This window comes from Lampetra fluviatilis, chromosome 14 (assembly GCF_964198595.1).
Source record: "Lampetra fluviatilis chromosome 14, kcLamFluv1.1, whole genome shotgun sequence".
NCBI lineage: Eukaryota > Metazoa > Chordata > Hyperoartia > Petromyzontiformes > Petromyzontidae > Lampetra > Lampetra fluviatilis.
In genome coordinates, this window is record NC_136288.1 from 12477764 (window position 1) to 12504638 (window position 26875).

The 26875-nt window shown below is 51.0% G+C and overlaps 1 protein-coding gene across 1 annotated transcript in view; it reads left to right on the plus strand.

The window, feature by feature from the left end:
• LOC144935887 (potassium voltage-gated channel subfamily KQT member 4-like) overlaps window positions 1-26875 on the plus strand; it is a 125283-nt gene that overhangs the window by 90216 nt on the left and 8192 nt on the right. The window contains exons 2-10 of the mRNA XM_078862739.1: window positions 6349-6439; window positions 8394-8520; window positions 11898-12073; window positions 14625-14753; window positions 16470-16580; window positions 16802-16897; window positions 21787-21881; window positions 23722-23975; window positions 25879-25990. Coding sequence (XP_078718865.1) covers window positions 6349-6439; window positions 8394-8520; window positions 11898-12073; window positions 14625-14753; window positions 16470-16580; window positions 16802-16897; window positions 21787-21881; window positions 23722-23975; window positions 25879-25990 — 1191 coding nt within the window. The remainder of the gene's footprint in view (window positions 1-6348; window positions 6440-8393; window positions 8521-11897; window positions 12074-14624; window positions 14754-16469; window positions 16581-16801; window positions 16898-21786; window positions 21882-23721; window positions 23976-25878; window positions 25991-26875) is intronic.

Genomic DNA, 26875 nt, shown 5'->3' on the forward strand with positions numbered 1-26875 from the left:
ACAACAACAACAACAAACCCAACAGCTGGAAGTGAATCACAGACATTGCGTCTCTCCCAGGGTTGGGCAACCCGCGGCTCCGTAGCCGCGTGCGGCTCTCTAAGGAGCTGCTTCGTGATGATTATTTATTTATGAAGGAGCACCACCGTCTCGTATCCACCACACATTGCATCGCGGCTCTTGAAATGTTGAGTTTTTTTTTCCATCAAATACGAAAACAAAAGTGCCTCTGCTTGTTGTTTTGTTCGCCGATCACCCGGGGCTTGTACACCACGTGGCTGAGCGGTACAGCGGGCGGCTCGCAATCGGAAAGTTAGGGATTCACTCAGCCCATCATTTACCTCTCTCCCTCCTTCCCGGAATCAATAAAACGCTGGTCGCCCTTTCGAGAAACTCGCCCTCTGCCATAGAAATGTGGAATTTGCCACCACAGGCTCAGAGCTGTAAACATGAGACTGACTGGCTCTGCCTCGAACGCTCCTTCGAGCGATAAATCACTTTGACATCTGTTCTACAGCTGTACAGGCTGCTGCTTCTCTTTCCCTTTATAAGCCGAACACTTGGGAAGATAAAGTAGGTTTGCAGAGAGGCGGAAGGAAAAGCGCGACCAACGGTGCACTTCATAAAAAAAAACCAAGATGATCTCAAAGGGCCCTACTGCAAAAGCATCACATTAGCTTCATTCTGCCGGCAAATTTCCACGCACGGTGGCAAACGCCAGACCGACTCGGGTCTTGACTTTGCCCGCGACCGCAACTTGAGTGCGTTTATGATTTCACAGGGAGTCGGCCCCGTTGACGCTTCCAATCGCGTTCACTGAACCCGTCGAATAAATGCACAGCGCTCTACCCCCCCCCCTCCCTCTCCCGGGGACGGGACCGAGATCCGATCGCCGGCTCCACGGAAATCGATAAAGGGGGGGCCTCCACGGAAATCGATAAAGGGAGGCCTCGCGCTGGCGGAGGGCCCCGCGTGCCTCCAGGGATGAGCGACGGATGGAGGCGACTGATGGCCGTCTTGAGGCTCAGTCCATCTGCGGAGGAGGCATCAGGTTTCTCCAGAACGGGGCCCATAGTTGTTTGACTTGCATCCCACTGGGATTTTTTGCACAGCGTTGGTGTACGGTGCTTTTTTTTTCTGGAAGACTTTGCAGTTTTTCCCCGGATTTTTCTGTTCGCGCAGAGTCACTTTGAGATGTTTTCTTGTTCATGTTTTTGTTTTGTTGCGGTTGCACCCGATTCAAGAGCCGAATGGCTCACAGGGCTATACCTAATAAATTAAACTGAAACTTCAGTCCTCCTCACTGCACGCGAACGCAAAGGGGTCGAGCGTGAATCGTCATCGAGTGATGGCCACGTAAACTAAACTTAACTCTTCATTTCACCAGGTATTCGTTTCTCCGCCAGTTCGCGGCTGTCATGCCACGTGGCTGCCAGTACACCAGCACTGCTGGAGGCAGCGAGGGTTGGTGAATCATTTTTTTTATTTTTATTTCTACTTGGTAAGGCCCACGAAGCTTCTTCTTGGTTCTTTCGGTAAAGTCACGTAGGATGGAAATAATAAAATAAAAAAAATAAAACATAATAAAATTATTCTCACGACGTTTCGGCCACAACGCAAGCAGCCGTCCTCAGGTGGAGAACAGGTCTATCGGGAAGACAGAGTCTGAATGATTCTATCTTCTCGACAGGGATTCATCTTCTTGGTTCTTTCGGTAAAGTCACGTAGAAGGGAAGTAATAAAATAATAAAAATAAAACATAATAAAATAATTCTCACGACGTTTCGGCTACAACGCAAGCAGCCGTCTTCAGGTGAATATATACATCGGAGGTGCCGTGGGGGGGGGAGGGGTGTGTGTGAAGACCACTAACTAAAGACTGTGATATCGCTCTGTCACGGGTGGCCTTGTTATCGCCTCCAGCTACGGGAGCCGCTTTCCCCTTTCCTTTAATGCCCTTTCCAGATATCGCCGAACATTTTGAAAATTATATTTGTCTCTTCCCCACACCCCCCTCCTCCGCACCTTCGTCGTAGTGTGTAATGCTCTTCCGCAAAGTGAAAAATGTCACAATTATAAACCTCGCAACTCCGCCTCGCTGCCGTGGGGTGTGTGGGGTGTTACCAAAGCAGTTCCAACCCCCCCCCCGACTCGATAAATCTTTCCGAAGCTGTGGTTGCGCTGTGCCCCCCCCCCGTCTCTCTCGTTGCTATTTTACTCCAGTCACGGAGGCTAATTATCCAACGGTAGAACATGAAATGAGATAATTGTTACTATTATTTAACGACAAACAAAAAAAACTGTCTAAACGTGATCGTTAAAACGCGAGAGATTTTTTTTTTGCTTGCGGAAATATTTTTTGCCTCGCCGATCGCATCGCCTGCACCTCAACATCGTTGTCCACGTGGCCCACACCGCCCCTCCTGGGCTCGGGGTTCCCGACAAATCGTTCCCCCGCGTGGGTCTCTCCCCTTCACCGATGCGTCTCGCGTCATATTAATTGTCAAATTGTTCTCACGACCACGGTAAATCAGATTTCTGGCGTCTGCCTTCCACTGCCTTCCTTCCTAACCCACCTACTGCTTCCCACTTCGTGACGGCCGTAGAATTATGCTGACGGCACGAGTTTCCATCTTGTCTTCGTGCGAGGCTGTCTCGCACCCCCTAATTGGCGACGCATGCCAACAGGTGCCTCAAATCGCGTAACGGTGGCAGGCAAGGCGGCCACGGGAATGAAAAACAATGGCACGCTACTCCCCGACAGACCTGGTCTTCACCTGAGGAAGGCTGCTTGCGTTGTGGCCGAAACGTCGTGAGAATTATTTTATAATGTTTTATTTTTATTATTTTATTACTTCCCTTCTACGTGACTTTACCGAAAGAACCAAGAAGATGAATCCCTGCAGTCACGAAAGCTTTAAATCGGAAAACAACAACAACAACAACGAATTTGATAATTGTTTTTTTACCCTTTTATCCTTTTGGCGTCATCTGGTCCAACACCATGTGAGACTAGGCTCTAAGAAGAGCTGTCTCGGGTGTGGACCAATCAACTTCAAGCACAGTGCATACATTATCAGAGTTGTGTTTTTTGTTTGCATTATGACTGCAGGTATTGTGGTCAATGCAAACATGACTCCTCGTTAAAAAAAAGGTGTCAGTTTTGTTGCCAGATAAAAGGGTAAAAAAACAATTATCATATTTTGTTACCGGCAAATGAGGTACCAATGGTGTAAACAACGAATTTGACAAACACCACCCACCGAGTCTTTGTCACGCGCGTACTCGGACTAAACATTCGTCCGTTCGTTCATTGATCTTCCAGAGAGAGACAGAGAGAGGATGGGTCACGAGGTTTCTCCTGCGCGTCTGTGTGCGTCTCAGCACGTCGCCTCTTTCTCCTCGAGGTGAAAGCTCTTTGATGAAACTTGATTTGAAGCTTTCGTGACTGCAGGAATTACTCTTTGGTAGAAAGAAAATAATAAATTAAATAATAGAATACGACGTTTCGATTGCGTGAGTGGGTTAAACGTTGAGTTTTATAAGGGCACCACGGGGTGACTAGCCCCTCCCACCCAGCCCCACCCCTCCCACCCTCCACCCAGCCCCACCCAGACCCTCCCCACCCTGTCCCTCCCCACCCAGCCCCTCCCCACCCTCCCCACCCAGCCCCTCCCCACCCAGCCCCTCCCCACCCTCCCCTCCCCACCCAGCCCACCCTCCCTCCCAACCCAGCCCCTCCCCACCCTCCCCTCTCCACCCAGCCCCACCCCTCCCATTTTTGGATGCACGACGGGCGGACAGACACAATAATCCCCTGTGGGCTGGTGTAACCAGGAGGTTCCTACCAGTATTAATGTTGTCATAGTACCCAGCGAAAGCCGTGCTCTCGGCGATGAGATATTCGTTACGTTTTCAATTTTGCAAACCCCGTCCAAACAACATTGTTGTTCCGTCATGGCATAAAAATATTGAGCAATTATTTTGTTTTACAATAACTCTTTTTTTTCTGTGTGTGCAGTCGATTAATCAAACTTTGACTCTCGACGCCGCGGCCCTATTGGCGGACGAACGTTGTGGCGATTGTTCGCCGCGCGCGCGCGCGTTCCGTGCGTCTTTGTGACCGCGCAAATTATCCCGCTCGTGTCAAGGACGCGCGCGGGGCTGTTCTGAAAAGCTCGCGGAAATTACTCGTTGAATGAAAGGGAGAGAGAGAGGAGGAGGGATGAGGAAGGGAGGGAGGAGGAGTAGGGCGGAGGAGAAGGAGGTTCCTTCTCGGGGCTAGGCTGGTCCGCACTCGGTGGTCTCCCGGGGGAGGTGGTGGTTGGTGGTGGTGATGGTCCTAGGAACGTCAGATGGGGGTGGCAGTGGCACCGCTTCCCTCCGCACTCGGCCGAGGCCGCGAGCTCAACCCAGTGCCGGATTATCCTCGTAGCAAAAGTAGCTACATGTGTAGTAGCTACATATGTAGTAGCTACACATGTGTAGTAGCTACATATGCAGTAGCTACAGGCCCCGCACTTTCAAGGGCGCCGCGCTAAATGCGTTCAAGCTATCAATTCCGGTTCAGTGATTCTGCACTTGCTCTATTACTGTAGTACTATACCGCCTTCAACTTTTATTAACGACTGCAGATCGATTCCAACGTGATCGAACGTCTGTCCCTGCGCCTCCGTCGTTCATGCAGAGCGTGCGTAGGTTTGCAGCGCCCCCTGCATGAAAACGACGGAAAGTGCAGCGTTCATTACAGATAAAGTTGTGCGCTGATATAAGAGTATTACGACTTTACCCACGCTGCTTGTTGCCGGCCGTCTGGAATTTCTGTTGTTGTTGTTTAGGCCTTTGGACCCCATTTGCTCAGTCAGCAGTAGTGAAGAACAAATCATATCAATTTACACCCCCCCTCCCCCTTGCTACCGCGGGCTTCTTCTGTGCCCAACAAATCTATTCGTTCATCTCTAGGCCACCACGTGAAGTCACTGCCTCGTGGACGGATCCTGACCACTCGTGCGCCGCGGTTTGGGGGGGGGGGCTAAGGAAGGGGGTTGGGGGCAGGATAAACGCTTGCCCTCAATTACGCTCGCTTGGCACCGTGCCTCTCGACGCCGGGATTTGCGATGACAAGCGCGCTGGTCTTCATAGCCCGTGGAGCGACCATATGCTCGTGGCGACCAGCTTGTGAGCGCGGTGGCGCTCGCGAGCGGTGGCGCAACGGTCGGCGCGACGCTGCGCTGTGAACCCGGCGACCCGAGTTCGATTCCCGCTCACCGCCGACGTCGATGGCGAATATCTCAACCGGGCCAGGGCCTCGTGTAGGTTGACTCAGCCTTAATCGAGTATTATAACCATCAGCATTGGGGTGACAAAGGCGGTCGGGCGTTATGCTGGCCACCTTGCCTGTGCCGGCATTAGGTGCTCGCAAATAGCACTTAAGGCTATATGGGGAATATTGGCTTTTATCGATTACGGGTTATGTGCCCTGCATTGACTTGGGACATTCAGGCTGTCTTTGATCCATCCTGGATTGATGGATTTAAGCAGAGTGCATTGTATGATGACCATTGAAAGATCTCGGCATAGCCCCATCAGCAAGCGCCTCCTGCACACTCGGCCGCCACAATGCCATAGAGCTGCTCTTTAGCCGGATAAAGGGGACTAAATGGGCTCGGCACAAGCTAGGAGAAGCGTGGTTATGATAATTTGTAGCTGAGTGGACTTGTCGACGGCCAAAAAACCAGAAGTGTCAGGATCGGCCTCTGTGATGGAGGTTTGTAAAATAGCGTTCATTGAGCGGCTGGAGACAGCCAGCACCTGGGATCAGATGCAGTGTTGGAAAAACAGAAACACCCATTTGTATACGAAACGGCCCTGAACTCACGTGTGCTCTGAATGTACGCATGGATGTATGTTGAACGTCTTTCGCACCATACGTAGCCATCTGTACTTATCGCACGTCCGTCCGTCGTTCCGTCCAAGTATCCAATGGTGTAAATGCTTACCCCGAGCTCTCATACTCTGATGGTGCATTGTCTTTGAGTTGTGCGCCTTTTGGCGTCATCTGGTCCAACCCATGTGAGACTAGGCTCTAAGGAAAGCTGTCTCGGGTGTGGACCAATCAACTTCAAGGACAGTGCATACATTATCAGAGTTATGTTTTTTGTTTGCATTTTGACTGCAGGTATTGTGGTCTATGCAAACATGACTCCTTGTAAAAAAAAAAGGTGTCAGTTTTGTTGCCAGATAGAAGGGTAAAAATACCAATTATCATATTTTTTTACTGGCAAATGAGGTTCCAATGGTGTGCAAGAAGGTTTAAGAATTCCCTCTCTCGCGTGCTGCGGAGTGCAGGTTCCTGCTCGTCTTCAACTGCCTCGTCCTCTCCGTGTTCTCGACAATCCCCGGCTACCACGAGGCGTCCACCCGGGGCCTTCTCATCGTGGTGCGGTGACCTCCGGTATTCGTGCCTCCCCCAGTTTCCCGCTGTCGTGCCACGTGGCTGCCAGTATTCGAGCGCTCCCAGAGGCAGCGAGGGATGGTGAATCACTAACTTTGATTCAGACGCTGTCGCCTCGACAGACCTGGTTTTCACCTGAGGACGGCTGCTTGCGTTGTGGCCGAAACGTCGTGAGAATTGTTTTATTATGTTTTATTTTTATTATTTTATTACTTCCCTTCTACGTGACTTTACCGAAAGAACCAAGAAAATGAATCCCTGCAGTCACGAAAGCTTTAAATCGAAACACTAACTTTCGATTTAACACTAACTTTCGATTTAAAGTTTTCGTGACTGCAGGGATTCATCTTCTTGGTTCTTTCGGTAAAGTCACGTAGAAGGGAAATAATAAAATAATACAAATAAAACATAATAAAATACAATTCTCACGACGTTTCGGCCACAACGCAAGCAGCCGTCCTCAGGTGAAGAACAGGTCTGTCGGAAAAACAGCGTCTTATTTTATTATTTCCCTTCTACGTGACTTTACCGAAAGAACCAAGAAGATGAATCACTAACTATTTTCATATTACTAGGTAAGGCCTACTGAGCATTATATCTATCACTTTTTCAGAAGCGACCTGGCCACCACAAGTGAGAGCTCAGCAAAGTGGCTTGTCACGTGTAAATGTATTGCTGACAAATATTCTAAACGCATTTCTCTTTACTTGAAAGAGCAATCGTGCTGTGACGGTTCCACCTGAAGACGGAAGCTTGTGTTGCCTCAGAAACGTCGTGATTTTTTATTTTACTTTTATTAATTTTAATTTTATTTTTTACCTACGTGACTTTACCGAAAAAAACCTAAGAGTATTCTAAACGCACGTTTCAAAATGTGGAGGGAAACACTTGAGGACCCGGAGAAAAATCCACGCGACCACAGGGAGAGAGAGAGAGAGACACCGCAAACTCAGAAAATACAGCAGGCGGCATGGTCGGGATCGAACCCATGACCTCCTCTATACTAAGCGAGGTATTTAAAATCTCGCCATTGTGTACAGAAATATAACCACGGCTTGCCGGAAGGCAATTCAGCAAAATGAGAACGATTATCATCTTGTCTCTTCATGTACGGGATCGAGTGTTGCATCCTCACAATAATTGGCCGAAAACACCGAAATAATTCTAATATGTAGCGGACCGCCACAGAGCTTAGGTGGTTGTTGGTGCCGGGTCGTTGCGTGGCCGTCTTCCCACTCATCTCAACTACCTCTGTGAGTCGTCCTCTCTCGAGCAAACAACCGCGCACAGCGCAAGCCGAACATTAGCGGTGCGGCCGTGCGGCTACACAGCGTGAGGAGGGTACCGCTTCTCCCGTCCGCCTCTGTGCATCCCTCCCTCCTTCTCTGGTGTACGGTGCTTTTTTTGCAATATTTAGCTGTCTTTTCTTGGATTTTCTGTTTGCACATAGTCACTTTAAGATTCTAGATTTGAAGCTTTCGTGACTGCAAGGATTCATATTCTTAGGTTTTTTTCGGTAAAGTCACGTAGGTGAAAAGTTAAAATTAATTAAAGTAAAATAAAAATGAAATAAAAATCACGACGTTTCGGAGGCAACACTAGCTTCCGTCTTTAGGTGGAACCGTCACAGCACAATAGCTGTATCAAGTGATACAGCTACCGTCACAGCTATCGTGCTGTGACGGTTCCACTTGAACACGGAAGCTTGTGTTGCCTCCAAAACGTCGTGATTTTTATTTTATATTAATTTTACTTTTATTAATTTAAAAATTTCACCTACGTGACTTTTCCGAAAAAACCTAAGAATGTCACTTTAAGATGTTTTCTTGTTCATGTTTTTTTGTTTGTTGCGGTTGCACCCGATTCAAGATGCCGAATGGCTCACAGGGCTATTACCTAATCAATGAAACTTGAAACTCTCTCTCGTGCACGCGCGCAGGAGGTGGTCATGATGGCCGTGTTCAGCGTGGAATACTTTGTGCGCTTCTGGGCGGCCGGTTGCTGCTGCCGCTTCAGGGGATGGAAAGGCCGACTTCGCTTCGCCCTGCGCCCCTTCTGCATCATCGGTGAATTTGCTCGCTCCGGCCAACGGCCACGGTGACACACAAATACACGGACAAAGATCCCTCCGCATAGCCTTAACAGACTGTTGGGGCGAGTGCTGTTAGCGAGCACCTATGAAGACCCGGCACGGTACACGAGGGGGTGGGTGGGGCAAGCACTATCCCCGACCGCCTTTGTCTCCCCACTGCCGATGTTTTTTTTACACACCGCACCAGGTTCTCATTTTGAGGCTGAGTTAACCTAGGGGAGGCCCAGGACCACTTCAGATAATTGTCACTTGGTGTCGTTGGCTGTGAGTGGAATCAAACTCGGGTCGCCGGGTCCTTAGTGCAGCGCGCTAACCACTACACAGACACGCACGAATACATCTTGAATCGCTATCATCATCATCGTCGTCGTCATCATCATCAATCACGAGCATCGTCAGCCACGATCAAATCTACTGCCGCATGGAGGTAAGGGGAGGAGTTCTCCTGCAGTTTGTCGAGTTCTTCACTGGGCACTGGGACGAGCGAGCCACGTGGTGCCGAGGGCATCTGGATTGGTGGCGCCAGTGAGGACAGCGCAGCGAGGATTATCGACGCTCCGATGTTGAGATTGTCACCGTGGCACAAAGACGGACGCCACTGTGGGAGAACCAGCATGCGAAGATGTTCCCCTGAAATGTAAACACTGGCGGAGGCCCACGCGATTGGCTCAATACATTGATCACGAAGTCGTTTTGTAAGCAAGGCAGTTGACGGCTCTGAATCGTGTAGCATATTTCGTCATTGTTTCCCCCAACTTTTCCTGCTAAAAGCAAATTCATTAAATTTACACGAACGCTAAAATGACTTGATTTTTTTTTTATTTCATGTCCTCCTTTCTCTTGACCTACTTTTCCAAACGGTATGTGCGGCGGCGCATACCAATAGGACGTTATACGGCGTCGTGCTCGACTCACGGTTGCCACCTCTGAGGTGCAAAAATACAGGGACGTTTCTTGTACGGTACGTTTTGTTGAACTTCTTTCGCACCGTCCGTAGACAATCGTGCTTGCCGGAGGTGCGGGGGGGGGACAACGAAATAAAACGCAAAATTAAAAATATCGCGGGAAGCAGAAGATCTCGCAGTCGTGAATGAGGAAAGAACTGTACGTGATGAATGTGCCGTGCTGGGTGACGCATTCATACGCAAGTGACAACAACAAAAGAAGCCGGGCTTTTGAAGGCAATCCAGATTCCCCGCGATGGCTACCTCAAAGCCAGGACAGTCGGCAACCCCGACTCCACCTCTAGAACCGTCTATATAAATAACTGGGCCCTGCGGAGACACCGTAAACAAAAAAACATCGCCGGTCGGTGCGCAAAGATGTTATGGAAGAATCTCGCGCTTATGATGATATGCTGTGGAAAACTTGGTGCGCGCCGTCGTAAAATAGTGCTACGGCTTCCGTTTTTTTTTGTTTTTAACTTTCTCTCTTCGGGCCACGTCTCATAACCATATCAATGAGTTGTGCGCCACACGATCGTGATAGGTGTCACCGTCTCGTACGCGTGGTGGGTTTTCTCCGAGTTCTCCCCCCCCACCTTCCCCCGCCCCATCGTCCAGCTAAACTCCCGTAAATGGAATTCCGTGGCGGGTACCCTGATGCCACGGGACGACTCGGTGAGGCTTTCCTTGGTAAACAAATTAATTGGGGAGACAAAACAGCGCCGGTGCTGTGCGCTCACCGCTGCGCCACCACTTCTTTCCCAGGGTAAATAACATTCGTGATCATTTTGGTGCCTTGATGGGCATGCAGATATTTGCGCAATGAATGCGCGCACAAGCGTTTTCAGCTGTTAACTTGGCAAAGCGATTTTGTTTTAAAATTCCCCTTTATCGCACGCTTGCACTTAATTCGGCTGATTCGGTTTGCAGTGAAGCTATTTTTACATTTGCTTCATTCACTCATCGGCTTACATATTCACGGGGCATTATTTACACGCATCTCTAATTCAACAAATAGCCGAGCGAAATCAATTCGCTCACCCATCCATCCATCATCAATTTGTCGACCCGTCCGTCCGTGGGAAATGTCCCACAGTGGCCCACTCTTGCGAAGGGATGCGATGTCCTCTAGAGGAAGGGAACATACGGCAAAGGTCACTCGTGTAGGACGGCGATGGGTCCGTGCGTGCGTTCATAACGACACACATCGCATTCCGTCTGTAGCTCTTCCATATCCACACGCTGATGAAGAGAGTTTTCAATCGGTGACGCGTGAACCGAAATCACAAACATTGACAAATGAAAATAAACAAAGGCTGACAAGTGCGCAGAGTAGCGTGGGGATAAGTGTGCCCAGAATTGCATCGAGAAAGAAAGGCAGATAGGTAGACCAGGGAACAAATATTATTATATTATTTTATATTATTTTATGATGTTGTATTTCTATTATTTTATTATTTCCCTTCTTCGTGACTTTACCGAAAGAACCAAGAAGATGAATCCCTGCAGTCACGAAAGCTTTAAATCGAAACAAATGCAGAGTTAGTGGGCTTGGGCAGGACACATAGCTTTTGTGGCCGTCTGGAACGCTCTTGATTCTGGTTTTAGGAAGCCACTGGAGCTATGCACTATTAAATCTGAATTGAAAACTATTTTTTTAAATCTGCTTTTTGTGTTTAGTTTGTTGTTCTCTCCCCCGCACCTCCGATTAGCGCGGTTGGCTACGTACGCTGCAAAAGAAGTTCAACGTACATAGCTTCAAGGACTGATGGCCGATGGCTGAGAATGGCAGCCCAGTGTGATCTTGGTTGGCACGATCGCCGCGAACGTGTGGAGCGAAGGGGTGAATTCACGGGCAGGAATGAGGGATTGCAGCGGCACGGGCAAATGAGGACGATGACGATGATACGTGGCCCCTGACAGCGTGTTAAAGCAATGCCAAACGTACGACCAGCTGTCAGCTCCGCGGGATAATAGAGGGGACGTTAGCCCAGGTATAGAACAAAAAAAAAAGACATGGGGAATACGGAGCGACCGTGAATTAGGTTACGAAAAACGTGCGACGTTTACTGACAGAACGAGGGTGAACACGTCGGAGGTTTGTCCATTTTACTCGCCAAACAAGCGCGCGGTCACCACGGTCACCACGATCACGCCGTCACCACGATCACGCCGTCACCGCGTGACCCCTCGCGAGCGAGGAGCAGCCAAGTGGCGAAACGCGTGCGTGCGTCGGGCGACCTCAGCTCATTTCATTTTCGTTTGCGCGAGCACGGCCCATTCCGCAAAGCCCGCGGCATTCTTGGCCACTGACAGTCGCCGGTCGCGAGTTAACCCTGCGCGTGGGTCTGCGCGTGCTCGCGTCTCTGTGTGTCGTGCGGGTGGGGGGGGTCTCGTGGGTCGACAGACAGCATCGTGTTGGTGGCCTCTCTGGCCGTGATCGCGGCCGGCACGCAGGGCAACGTCCTCGCCACGTCGGCGATGCGGGGCCTGCGCTTCCTGCAGATCCTGCGCATGGTGCGCATGGACCGCCGCGGATGGACCTGGCAGCTGCTACGCTCCGTTGTCTTCGAGCACAGCAAGGTGTGGGGGGGGGGGGTGGTATGGAGAGGGGGGCACTAGGGGGAGGTGGGGGGCTGACGTTGGTAGCCGACGCGGGCAAGAAACGTGGACTGCCAATGGGGGCAGCCAACGGAGTCGCTTTGTAATGCCACTCTGACACAGTCGACAGGGCCTTCGGGTTCATACTCTTAGGTCTTTTTGGTAAAGTCACGTAGGTAAAAAATAAAAATAAATAATAAAAATAATAAAAATTAAATAATAAATCACGACGTTTCGGAGGCAACACAAGTCTCCGTCATCAGGTGGGACCGTCACAGATAAATTGATTGTATTTACCCTTGACACAGTAAATTTAGCTGTGACGGTCCCACCTGATGACGGAGACTTGTGTTGCCTCCGAAACGTGATTTATTATTTTAATATTATTATAATTTAAATTATTTTCATTATTTATTTTTATTTTTTACCTACACGGTGACTTTACCGAAAAAACCTAAGAGTATGAATCCTTGCAGTCACGAAAGCTTCAAATCTAGAATTAGGGCCTTTGGGTCTCTATGCAAGTGGTCGTACGGGTCTCTGTTGTCGGTCCATGGGTCGATATGTGAGGCGCCATTGCCATTGTGAATCCACTAGCACGTGTCACCCGAGATTGTAAAACCCGAGGCGGGTCTCCTCGCGCCCTGAGCCATGAATTGGCACTGCATTCGGTTTCTCATCATATCCTAACTGGGGCACCGCGGTGGCGAGATGTTAACTCTGCCTCGCCTGGTATGCAGGAGGTCGTGGGTTTGATCCAGACCACAATGCCTGCTGCTGTATATTTGGAGCTCGCATGTTCTCCCGCGTGGATTTTTCTCCGGGTCCTCCGTTTTTTCCCTCCACATTAAGAAACGTGCGTTTTGAGTATTTGGCCGCTATAAATTTCCACGCAATACGCCACTTATTCTTTATGCTATCTACGTGACTTTGCCGAAAGACCCAAAGAATATGAATTCCTGCAGTCACGAAAGCTTTAAGTCAAGAATAAGCCACTTCTTTGAGCTATCATTTGTGGCCTTCTAAAAAAGAGCTACATAGCTCAGTGGAACTTATCTGGTAAAATAAAAAAATAGTTTTCGTTTATAGTTTTAACTTTTGGGTCAACAGTTTTCTGGAGATTCACCAAACATATTTTTTTTTGTTTATCCTGAGAGAAATGCAACGAAAGCATTAATCATGTAACATCTCATCAAAGGTACTGCAGCAGCGTTTCGATCATTATACAGTCAGGAATGTTTCACCGCATCTCCGGTGCACTTTTCAAAACTTTAAAAAGAGAATAATTTAGGGCTGATTTTTTCAAATTTCTGTCTTGAGAACGATGATGGCACCTGCCCCGTAAGCATTATCACCCTCACAGTCGCCCGCATACCCAGTTTAAATGACACCGAAGGGAATTTCAATTTAGATGTAAATGTTTCTCCTATTCACCGTAGTTTTCGGGAGCCTGCATGTACACACGAGCGGAGCTAATAAACGCACCTATGCACCCACGGATGCACTTCAAAAAAAAACAACAATCCTTCCCTTTTTAACGGGAGCGTCAGCAAAGTGAGCAAATTTAAAGTGTAATTAAAGCCCTCTCTTTAATTATTTTTATTATTATTTCTTGCCCAATTCAAAGAGGTGCGCCCGAGGATGTAACGCACACTCCAAACATTTTTGTAAACATTTAAGAAAGAGGACGTCACCGGCCGCGTCTCTTCGCGACAACGCCGTGACGGCGTTTATTTATCCGCGGCGTTCCGTGCGTCGCTGTGAAGCGATCTTCTTTCAATTGGGAAACACTCGGAGGGCATTTTTTTCCGCCCGTGCGACGGGCGCTGCAGAACCCCAGGCGATCGCGTTTGATCTCCGCGCGCGACGAATGTTTTTACTTCGTTTCCACGAACGGCGTGTCCATGAAGATGCGATCCATTACGATTAAAAATTCATAATTTGACGGCAGTTTGAGGGTAGGGTTGATAAAAAAAAAACAACATCATCAACATCATCAGCCGTGGGTTATTCCACCGCTGAATGATTGCCTGCCGAAGCTGCCACCACCACCTCTTACAAATCTCAGCGCCTGCGCACGAACTGATTTCATCGCTCCATCTCCTCGGTGGACGTGCAGGAAGTCGTGGGTTCGATCACGACCCTGGCGCCTGCTGCTGTATATTTGGAGTTTGCATGGTCTCTCTCTCTCTCTCCCCGTGGTCGCGTGGATTTTTCTCCATTCCCTCCGGTTTTTTCCCTCCACATTTAAAATCCATGTGTGCTCAGAGTATTCGACTTCTATGCAATTTCCACGTGATAAGCCGCTTCATTTGGGGCTACCATTTGTGGCCAGGTCGCTGCTAAAAAAGAGCTATATAGCTCAGTGGGCCGTACCTGGTAAAATAAAATAACCTGGCTAATTCTGAGCCGTGCCACGCTGGGCTGGCCCTGGCACGGCTCGGATGTGCCAGTGGAAGGGAAAAAAAGTAGCGAGCGGTCAGGTTGCCAATGTGCCACGTTGTGCGGATTCTCTTCCGGCTTCGGCCCCCAGGAGCTCATCACGGCCTGGTATATCGGCTTCCTCACGCTCATCTTCTCGTCGTTCCTCGTCTACCTGGCGGAGAAGGACGACAACCAGGACCAGTTTGGGACATACGCCGACTCGCTGTGGTGGGGCACGGTACGTGGTGGCGGCGGTGGTCGTGGTGGTAGTCCAAGTGAGGCTACACGTGCTGGACCAAGGGGTGGAGGAGGGGGGCGGGGGGCGCCTGGTTAGATGGACTCCAAAAGCGAAACATATGTTAAGAAAAATCAATTTTCAATTAAGAGGACAAGTTAGAGTGTAATTGGTTTGCTGAGTTAGAGATTAAAAGGTGACGAATGCCCTGATTTAATGCACACGCCACTGCCGTTAATTTGGGAAGATTTGAAACGGGCCTGTAGATAATTGTGCGAGCGCGCGTGTGTGTGTTTTGTCCGATTAATTTACTTGCAATCGTTACGTAGAATGAATGCCCCGCAGCACTTTTTGTCAATCTCGCTGCCCGGACGAAGGCGTTGCCGTACTGCGCCTGTCTTGGGGGCCGTTTGATGGACTCCACTTAACCACGCTGGTTAGTGCGGGTTGATCGAAGTCAGGGTGAGAACAAGACCAGTTCAAATACCACTCGCCACTCATGTTGGCCGTGGCCGGGAGTCAAACCCATGCAGTTTTGCGCGTACGGGTGATTTGCTCTTACCTCACCTGCTGCGGTCAGTGCGGGTTTGGCGAAGGGGGAGGATGCCAAAAAGGCCGTTGGGATATTGCTCACCGGTGATGTTTGCCGTGGTGGTGGTGGTGGTGAAGAGAGCCAAAGGTCACCGGGTACATAGCGCGATGCATTCGCCACCGCACCACAGCCGCGCAATCACGCATAGCCATGCCGACGAGCGCAATAATATAGTTTCTTGCGTTATTGTTGCAATTACTATGGAAATTATTTATCTTGAGAGCTGAGAGGGTCATTTAGTTTCTCCATTCCCCCCCCCCCCACACACATTCGCACGTAAGCTGTATTTATCAGCTTGGGACGTGCACACGCATGGGTGGGTGGGAGGGGGGGGAATGGTGGCGCAGTGGTGTGCACACGAGCGCTGTGATGGTGGCCTTCATCGAGCAGCGGATCGACGCAGGGGCTGTGCATCAGTTGAATGTACAATTGTCGTCACGTGCGCACGTCAGCGAGCCAATTGGGCATGGGGAAAGATAAGGGGGCAGCCCGGCAATGTGTCGCTCGCTCCCCGCCATGGACGGAAAGCTCCTCCACGAGGGGGGGGGGCTCTCTAGCACCGCTCTCGATGGCGGTGTCTGGTTTCCACGCCGGCCGGACGTCTCGGGAGATGGCAGTAGCCACGCTCCACTGGACGCGACCTGTATGCACGTGCGATGTTTAAACTTCTATCGCAACCGTACGTAGCCAACCGCGCTAATCGCATTTGGGGGAAGGACTACGAACCAGACACAACAAGTAGCAGCTCTAGAGAAATGAGTTCTCAATGTGGATGATTTAAAAGTGCATAGCTCAAGCCGATTCCTGATATCGGAAGGGAGAGCCTTCCAGACGGCCGCAGAAGCGCATCCGAACGCGTGTGATGCGGTAAAAACCGTCTTTGTTCGATGACTATCCAAATGCTGCTGCTACGAGGATGACCGTAGTTCGCGTTATGGTTCATAGGCGATGGTGTGCCTATTTATTATCTTGCGCCAGGCCTACGCGAACCTTGCCGGCCGTTAGGTCTCATCGTTCGCTGCAGAGGGTCGCTTGAAAACCATTTGCGTCAATTGCGAATGTGCACCGACATCCACAGCCCGAGGAGGGAGTCGTCGAAGCTAAACCGCTTGTCCCCCCTCGCACAGATCACGCTCACCACCATCGGCTACGGAGACAAGACCCCTAAGACGTGGCTCGGCCGCCTGCTTGCTGCCGGCTTCGCCCTTCTCGGTGTCTCCTTCTTCTCGCTGCCGGCCGTGAGCATCGATCGGATCCGTCTGTGTTACGGGACGAGCCCCCCAACCCCCAACCTGCCCCCCTCCCCCCCACCAATGTGTTTTCGCGTTGTGCCGCGTGTACCGCTCAGCGACTCGCTTTCTCCGCCAATAAAAACAACGAATAATTATTGACGTGGACAACGCGGGCAAAGGGCGTGCCGCTGACGTGTGTGTTCGTCGCCACTGCTCGTGTCGCGCAGGGCATCCTGGGGTCGGGCTTTGCCCTCAAGGTCCAGGAGCAGCACCGACAGAAGCACTTTGAGAAGCGACGCTGCCCTGCCGCACGGCTCATGCAGGTGCCCGTCACCACCCAGCGCTCATGAATTCCCCACCAAATTGCTCAGCACTCACAACATTTCCACTGGTAAGAGCTCTTTAAATCCCAACTACCCAGCTCATGAAATCTCAGCTACCCAACTCATTAAATCTCAACTACCCAGCGCTCATGAATTTCCCACCAAATTGCTCAGCACGCACAACATTTCTACTGGTAAGAGCTCTTTAAATCCCAACCTCCCAGTTCACAAAACCTCAAATCCCCAGTGCTCGTAAAATCCCGAATGCCCAGCTCATGAAATCTCAACTACCCAACTCATTAAATCTCAACTACCCAGTGCTCTTGAAATCCCAACTACCCAGCTCATGAAACGTCAAAATACCCAGTGATATTTAAATGTCAACTACCCAGTTCACAAAACCTTAAATCCCCAGTGCTCGTAAAATCCCAACTACCCAGCTCATGAAACGTCAAACTACCCAGTGATCTTTAAATGTCAACTACCCAGTTCACAAAACCTTAAATCCCCAGTGCTCGTAAAATCCCAACTAGACAGCTCATGAAAACTCAGCTACTCAGTGATCTTGAAATCCCAACTACCAACTTCATTGAATCCCAACTACCCAACTCATGAAATCCCAACTACCCAGTGCTCTTGAAATTCCCATCACTTAGTGGCAGTAGATTGTGAAAAAATTATACATGGCTGTTAGGGTGGGCAAGTTTCAAATAAAGCTCGGTGAGAACTCAAAACACCGGGCTGAGTCTCATTTGCAATAGTGATCTGGGTCAACGAATTGACAACAGCTAAATAAATAAAACAATGTACAGCAATGAAGCAAACACGAATCAGGGCAAAGCGACCGGTGTAGCGGTCACTGCCCCAGCCCTGCCGTCTCTGCGGCTGATGTGAGATTGCTTTGCGTTGGCGTGACACCTTGGACGGGTTCACGGAGAGCGAATATTGCACAGCAGACCGCAGGGTTCCACGGAGCTCATAGGAGCGCTGCTTGACTCCGTAACTACACATATAAAATTTCGATTTAAAGCTTTCGTGACTGCAGGGATTCATCTTCTTGGTTCTTTCGGTAAAGTCACGTAGAAGGGAAATAAAATAATAAAAATTAAACATAATAAAATAATTCTCACGACGTTTCGGCCACAACGCAAGCAGCCGTCCTCAGGTGAAGAACAGGTCTGTCGGACGCTGTCTTTCCGACAGACCTGTTCTTCACCTGAGGACGGCTGCTTGCGTTGTGGCCGAAACGTCGTGAGAATTATTTTATTATGTTTTACACATATAACATTTACCGAGTGCTGGGGTTTTTGTTTTCAATAGGTGCCCAAACAACACATTGAGAAATAATGCGAAAGGGGAAAGGTTTGGGGGCATTGCCACTTGTTTCAAAATTGCAGGAGGGCATCTGGCTGGACATAAGGATGCGCTCTGAGAATGCTGCCAACAACCTCAAGCGAAAGGTTGTTTGTTGGTCAAACATTTGCTGATCTTCTCTCCCATCTTCTCATCCCTGATTAAAGATTTCCATTGCTCAGCTGTCATACCTTAATATGCGCCATAGCAAATATACGCACCGGCTATTTTGGACATAGACTTTGTGTAAATGCATCTGCTTAGGTGCCCTCTCTGGGGGAGCCAGTGGGGTCACGTTCATTACCGACACAAAAAAAACACACGAGCGATGGATGTGTGGACCGATAGATGGTGAAATAAACACTTACATTAGCAAATTAATAATACATTTCCATTGCCTCCATGGGACCAGTGGTACCAGATTGGCTGCTGTATAACCAACGTTGTCTGTACAGACACCACCCAGTGTCAATGTTTGCGCAGGGAGCCTCAGAATTATGGAAGAATTTTAATACATTTTTGAGAAAAGCCGTTTCAGAAAGTGGAATGCTTTCCTGCTTGTCATGTTGTAAGTTTTTTAAAATATTTTTCACCTGGATATGTCATTTGTACGGGTGTCCAGGCTGTTTACTGACACGTACATAACACACACGGAATGATGCGTACACACACACACACACATTCAACAATGTATGCATGTATGTTGAACTTCTTTCGCTCCGTTCGTAGCCAACTGTGCTAATCAGAGGTGCGGGGGAAGGACAACAAACACTGAACACAAAAAGCACTTCTAAGGAAATGAGTTTTCAATCTAAATTTTGTTTTAAATGCCACGTACACACACATTCAACAATCAGGAGGATGATAGGTAATGTCTGTTGACAGAAGCACAAAATAAATTCCTTCTTGGAGACCATCTTGTGACCGCAAGTCTCCGAGTCAAACTAAATACATTGTACAGTAGTGTAGTGGTGAGCACACTGTGCCAGGAGTGAAACAAACACATTCTAAATACTGTGCTGTCATATATGTTTTTTAAACTGGAACTACAGAGGGGATGAAAATAGACGATGGCTTTGAGTGATCTCTCTGGCCATGTAAGATCACGAAGTTGAGCGGCAGGACGTGGTGCTGTCGAGTAAGTAGATATCGAGTGATGGTGCGTTAGAGAGTCAAGCTTGTCTGGTCTAAATGTTATTGTTGGGTAGTTCACTGAAGGTCCTGTACGGTGACGAGCTTCCGTGTCGGAATTTAAATTGAGTAAGTCTTTGGGTGGAATATACTATTATCATTCAGGAGGATGTGGTTTCTTGAAATGTCTGACCAATGTTGGTCGGAGAGTGGTTTGATAGGCACATTTTTTTTTCCCCACAGGGAGAACATCTGTGGCATTACTAGAGTAATGCGTGCCGGCAGAAGGGTCACATTGTAGAGAGTGTGCGATGGGACAATAGTCGGATTTCCAGGTTCATCGCCATCGGCCATGGTCAATCCACTGCTGGATGAAGGCATGCCCAAATTGTCGCCATCTCTCATGACCCACCGATGTAACAATCGACCTCGAACCTGCACAGGAGCTGATCTCATCGCTCCATCTCTGTGACGGACGTCCTCCCTGTTTGCGTTCTGTCGCCAACGACGATTGTTCATCACGTGTCAATCGAATTTAAGGTCATTAAAAATGTAAACATCAGAGCTGGAATTTACTAAATTAAGTGAAATATGCATTTAATATGACATTTTGAGCTTCCAATCACCACTGTGGCGAGGTGTTCATGTATGTTGAACTTATTTCCCACCCTACGTAGCTAATTGCTCTAATCTGAGGTGACTACCTCGCCTGGTATTCAGCAGGTACATGGGTTCGATCCCGACCCTGACGGCTGTATATATTGGGAGTTTGTATTTTCTCCCCGTGGTCACGTGGATTTTTCTCCGGGTCCTCAGGTTTTGCCCTCCACAGTTAGAGTCAACGCGCGTTTAAGAGTATTTGGCTGCGATACATTTGCACGCGATAAGCCACTTCGTTGAGCTATCATTTGTGGACAGGTCGCTTCTGAAAAAAATATCTATATAGCTCATTGGGCCTTACTTGGTAAAATAAAAAAAATTGTTTATCGTTTTTTTTAATAGGCTGGACTGAAACCATTCACTCAACATTTGAGAACCCAATTTTCTCAAGCGCAGCTTTGAACCCAGCTTTGAGCCTCAGGACCTCAGCAATGCCGGCTCAGCACTCGAACCCGTGAGCCTCCGGATGTTTTGGAATTAAAACTGAGATATTCATTGCATTAGCGAGAGCAAATAGCAAAGGGAGTGATTCACCCGCACTTCATCAGTCCGTTTAATATGACCACAAGCTTTAGTTAATTCGTCTCATTAGGCCCCCTTGCTTTGGCTGCCTGAACCTTAGGCATTTCCCTTGAGCGAAGGAATCTGCCCACCCAGATTGTTTCACGCCTCTGGCAAAGTTTGTGCAGCAGAATCGTTCCAACGACAACGCCGTTTTCTCGGTAGTGGCCTCCCAAACAAGGATAAATGCGGCACCAAAAAATAAATAGATTCCAATTGGGGGACAAGTGGGTCGGGGGGGGGGTGGCCGGATTGCTCATGGGCCAGAGATCTGAGACCGACCATCAGTTAGGATCCATGTTTCAGCGTGGGGAGGGGCTGGGTGGGGAGGGGAGGGGCTGGGTGGGGAGGGTGGGGCTGGGTGGGGGGTGGGAGGGGTGGGGCTGGGTGGGGAAGGGCTGGTCACCCCGTGGTGCCCTTATAAAACTCAACGTTTAACCTACTCACGCCGGCTTGTGCCCGCCCACACAATCGGGCATATTTGCGGAATACACCACGCCGCCGTTGACCCTGGCCACTGACCGAGCAACCCAACGTTCCTACCAGCTCCCTCCGCAGGAATGTGTTTTGGACATTTATAGCAGCAAAATAATGCATATAGTCTACATGCACGTTTCTAAATGTGAAGGGGAAAACCGGAGGACCTGGACAAAAAATTCACGCGACCACAGGGAGAACGTGCAAACTTCAATTATACAGCAGGCGTCAGGGTCGGGACCGAATCCCCGACCTCCTGCATATCACGCGTGGTAGATAACATCACACTACCGAGGATGGCCTCACCCAAAAACACCTATTCTGCATCACGATGTTGGCTGCGGTAAAACGTTGCACGTCAAGAGTAATGTTTGAGGGCCGCAGAGTGGTGCAGTCCTGACACTCCTGAATGATAATAGCTCACAGCAAGAAGCGCCTGGGTTTGATTCCCGACTCTGGTGCCTCCTTTGGGCGACGTTTGCGCGTTCTCCTGGCGTTCTGCACGGATTTCTTCCGGGTTCCACGGTTTCATCTCGCAGCTAAAAAGCTAAAAAAAAAACACAATATAACTGGAATTTTGCTAACATCCCAATGCTGCCAAATTATCTGCAGATTACTCCATGGGCGTTCTACCGTGAGCAACATCGCCCCGGCTATCGTGGGTCAACGAGCGCGATAATAAACGAAAATAAATGTATTTCTTGCAGTGCACGTGGCGGTGCTACGCAGCCGACGTGAAGTCTCTGTCCGTGGCGACGTGGAAACCTCACCTGAAGGCTCTGCACACCTGCAGCCCCGTCAAGTACGACCGCCGGCACCACCACCGCCACCGCCACCACCACCACCACCACCACCACCACCGCCGCCACCACCGCCGCCACCACCGCCGCCACCACCACCACCACAGCCACGACCACCGCCACCACCACCACCGCTGTTACCACCACTGCCGCCGTCACCACCATCACCACCGCCACCACCGCCGCCGCCACCACCACCGCCGCCACCACCACCACCACAGCCACGACCACCGCCACCACCACCACCGCTGTTACCACCACTGCCGCCGTCACCACCATCACCACCGCCACCACCGCCGCCGCCACCACCACCGCCGCCACCACCACCACCACAGCCACGACCTCCGCCACCACCACCACCGCTGTTACCACCACTGCCGCCGTCACCACCATCACCACCGCCACCACCACCGCCGCCACCACCACCACCACAGCCACGACCACCGCCACCACCACCGCCGCCACCACCACCACCGCCACCACAGCCACGACCACCACTACCGGCTGCTACCACCACTGCCGTCGCCACCACTACCACCGCCATGACCACCACCACTACCGCCACCACCGCCGCCACCGCAGCCACCACCACAGCCACGACCACCACCACTACTGCCTCCACCACCGCCACTGCCAAAATAAATTGGCTTGTGGTTGCACGGCCGGGGCCGGCACGCAGGGGCACGCTGGGGTGGGGGCCTACACCGCCAAACGACCCTTTGGTCCCCACCCGAGTTCACTCACCCTCAGGGGCACGGTGACTGTCGTGATGCCCCCCCAATCGACTGCATTGTGAGAAAATGTCAGCGTTTAACTGAGGCTCTGGATCGAGATGCCTCGCTGCTGGGTTCGCGGTTGTTCCCGGTGCTGTTAACCTCCACGTGCTGGCGGCTTGCGGAGGAACTGCTGCCTTCTGAGCAAGCTGCCAGCAACGTGGAGGCAAATGTGGGACATCGTGCCGAACAACACGCGGTACGAACACGAAAACCCATCGGCAGCGCTCTTCCGGAGTGGTGGGGTGCGGGGTCTGGGGCGAATCCCCCCGTGTGGACCCACCCGCCCCGACCCCTTCAGACTAAAGTGGGGAAGTATGACATCTAACACTGTGACGGCGAAGCGCGGGACCCCCAAGTTGTGGGGCCCGGAGCGGTCGCCCCCGAATCGCCGAACCCCTAGGGACGGCTCTGGCCACGGGCGTGAAAACTTTGCTCAGTGTTATCTCGTCAGGACAAAGCCTTCCCGTTCCGAGATGTCTGCAAGTTGCAGGGTGGGTGTCCCGTTCACCGATGAATCTCGGAACGCGCAAGCAGTTAGCGTAAATTTTATTTAGAGATGCTTAGCGCCGTTGTTTTTTTAAAGACATTGTACTCACCGCAGAGAACTGTAGCGACACGACCGCACTTTCTGATACCTGCCGCCAAACTGTGCCGCCCGCCCTCCCGCATGGCCGTGCGGGAGCCTCGCTGCCAATACATCGTAAGAAAAGCAACAGATCTCGATTTAAAGCTTTCGTGACTGCAGGGATTCATCTTCTTGGTTCTTTCGGTAAAGTCACGTAGAAGGGAAATAATAAAATAATGAAATAATAAAAATAAAATAATTCTCACGACGTTTCGGCCACAACGCAAACAGCCGTCCCCAGGTGAAGAACAGGTCTGTCGGAAAGACAGCGTCTGAATGAAACACCACCACGCTTGGCAGCATATATTTAAGCTGGGTTGGAGGGGGAAGAGCGCCTCGACAAAGGAATTTGCATATCAAGAGGAATTTAGCAACAGAGGTTGTCATCATCATCATCATCGTCGTCGTCGTCGTCATTTCGCCTCCGTCGTTCCCCCGCAGCCACAAGCCGAGTTTCCGCGAGCGCGTTCGCCTCTCGAGCCCCCGGGGTCAGACGGGCCGGGGCAAGAGCGCGTCCCCCGCGGGCAGGGTGAGGGCCCCCGGCGTGGGCGGGGTGCGCCGCTCCCCCAGCGCCGATACGGGACTCGAGAACAGCCCCGCGCACGTCCAGAAGAGCTGGAGCTTCAACGACCGCACGCGATTCCGCCCGTCGCTGCGTCTGCGAAGCTCCAGTTCCAGGCACTACTCCGGCGAAGGTGAGCCCGGGGAGTCGAGAAAAAAAAAACTCCAAATATACAGCATGCGTCAGGTTCGAGATCGAACCCACGACCTCCTGTATACCAGGAGAGGTAGTTAACATCTCCTAGCCACCGTGATGATGATGAGAGAGAGAGAGACATACAAACTCCAAATATACAGCAGGCGTCAGGTTTGGGATTGAACCCATGCCGCCTGTATACCAGGCGAGGTAGTTAACATCTCCTAGCCACCGTGATGAAGATGAGAGACACGCAAACTCCAAATATACAGCATGCGTCAGGGTCGAGATCGAACCCACGACCTCCTGTATACCATGAGAGGTAGTTAACATCTCCAAGCCACCGTGATGATGATGAGAGAGAGAGAGACACTGCAAACTGCAAATATACAGCAGGCGTCAGGTTCGGGATTGAACCCATGACCGCCTGTATACCAGGCGAGGTAGTTAACATCTCCTAAATCGATCCCACGACCTCCTGTATACCAGGCGAGTTAGTTAACATCTCCTAGCCACCGTGGTGTGATATGTCCTCCTCCCATGTGTCCGCCACGCAGCGCCCAGCGTTGATGTTTTTGTTGTTGTCCTCGCTGGGGCCAGCAACGCGGCGGTTTTGGCGAATGTGTTGAGGTTCGTTGTTTGGGCCCTACGCACCGCTGCCGACGCAGCCTCGCGCGGGGACTCACACGAGAGATGCGGGGACGGGCCACGCGGCGTCAGATTGCTGAGTAGCACCGTGCGAACATCGGCGCCCGCGCTGTGCCGAGTGTGCTGGGAGCGTGGGGTCAAGGGGGTGGTTATTGGGACGACCCTTGCTCAGAAACTCAACGTGAATCCGCGAATAGGAATCGCATCTCCTCCCCCCTCCTGACGACGTGGCGAGGCCTCGGAAGGTCAACAGCGCCAGACCTCTACGGTACTCGGTGCAGGGCGATGGATCCCAGTTCTGTAGTCGTCTTTGGGGGGCAGGGTGGAGGGGGGGGGGTCTGAGCCCCCCCACCCCATCCCCACTGAATGCTCAACCGCCTCTTCTAAATGATTATTTCAGTAAAATGTTAAACACCAGGGGTGGTTTCGACTCGGGTGAAAACGTGAGTAGAGCCTTTCCTCATTCACACTGCAGGCGGGGGGGGGGGGTGAGAGAGCTGGAGAAAAATGCACCAGACGATACAGTAGTAAGTCGTACCGGTTACTCATTCGGGTCTGGCTTTCAACATTCACCACCATCGCCCCTCCTCATCCCCCAATTATTTGTCTCTCGGTTCTCCAGTCTCCTCTCACGCCAAGCGCCAAGCTCACATTTCGCGAAGGTGACAGATTGCGCCTGATCTCGGAAGCCAAGCAGGCTTCGCCAGCCTGCTTTGTCACGTGGGTGGAAGTCTTTCTCGGAAAGCCGGGCGTTGTTTGTCGGCTTGGGGCGTGAATCTGGCCAGGAAGTGGCAACTCAGGGACATTTATTGAATCCAATTGCGAGCTGAGGTCAAATGCGCTACTCCCTCCTACTTTCTGCATCGACCCCTGTGGCCGTCACGCGTTCATACGGGATCGGATCAAGCCCTCAAAAAGAGTTTCTGGCACGGTGTGCATACATCAGCGCTGGGGAGGCAAAGGTGGCCGGGCGTGGTGCCTGGCCACCCTGAGTCTCTGCGTGCCTGTCTGTGGGTCTCTCTGTCAGTCTAGGGGTCTATTTGTGAGTCAAATGAAAACATATGAATCTTTGATTCTTTCAAATTTTCACTCCCACCATGGCGCTCCGGGGCATTCTCACCACATTTCCACCACCACTGCCTCCTGCAACTCGCGTGCTGCGTGGGTCTTCATAGGTGCTACTCGCTCACGGCACTTGCCCCTAACGGTCTATTGAAAGGCTATACGGGGGATCTTTGTCTTTGTGCACGCAGGGGGTTACGCCAGCCTGAGTGTGGACGATGCCCTCGATCAGAAGCGCTGCCACTGCGATGTGTCAGTCGAGGACCTCACGCCCGCCCTCAAGACGGTCATCAGAGCTGTCAGGTGCTCCCCCCAACATCACCACCACCACCACCATCATCAGCAGCAGCAGCCATGTTCACTCCATTTCCACGGTCAGACCTCTCCCCCAAAACGTCGCCATCTCCCGCGATCCTGCGGTGTTTTACCGGTCCATCTCGTTCCCGCGTACGAGCTCGTCTCATTTATCGGCTCCATCTCCGCGGCGCACGTTCATCCTCAGACGCCGTTCCGTCATCAGCCTCGTCCGTCGGCAACCGTTCCTTCTTTCCCAAGTCCTGACCATGTGCGCGAGCTGTTTTTTTTCCCTCCAACTCCGTAGTGGACGCATTTCTGAGTGCGTTCCGACCCGAGGCTGCTACGCTAACATTCGTCTCGACCACCGGCCGGCCAAAATAACCTTCCAGCGACGTGGCCCCTGCGTTCTGATCACGTGCCCCTCCTTGACATCTGTGAAAAAGGGCTCTATAATAGCTCATCGGATTCCTCCAATGTAAATAAACATTCAGATTTCGATTCTTTCTCTCACTTTGATTCCAAGTGTCCGTCCACCTCTCCACGCCTCTTTGGGCACTTTTAAATTTTAGTTAAAAAATTATAATAATTTGACAACGTCCACGTTAATAATCACGAACCGAATAGTGGAACGCGACATGCACCTCGAGAAGAGCGTTTTAAATCAAGCGAACGGCAGTTTATGAAATCCCCCCCCCCGCCACTGCCTCTACCCACCCAGCAGTGTGAATGGTCGCACCATGAACCAGTCGATCGGCAGGCCGGTGGCGTGAAGTGTGGTTTCGCCCGCCTCTTCCCCATGCCATCAGGCCAGGGTGGAAGAGGAGGCCAAAGTGTGTCCTTGAGGGAATCTCTGGAGCTCTGCAGAGCCCCCTCTAGTGGGTCGGCTCTTGT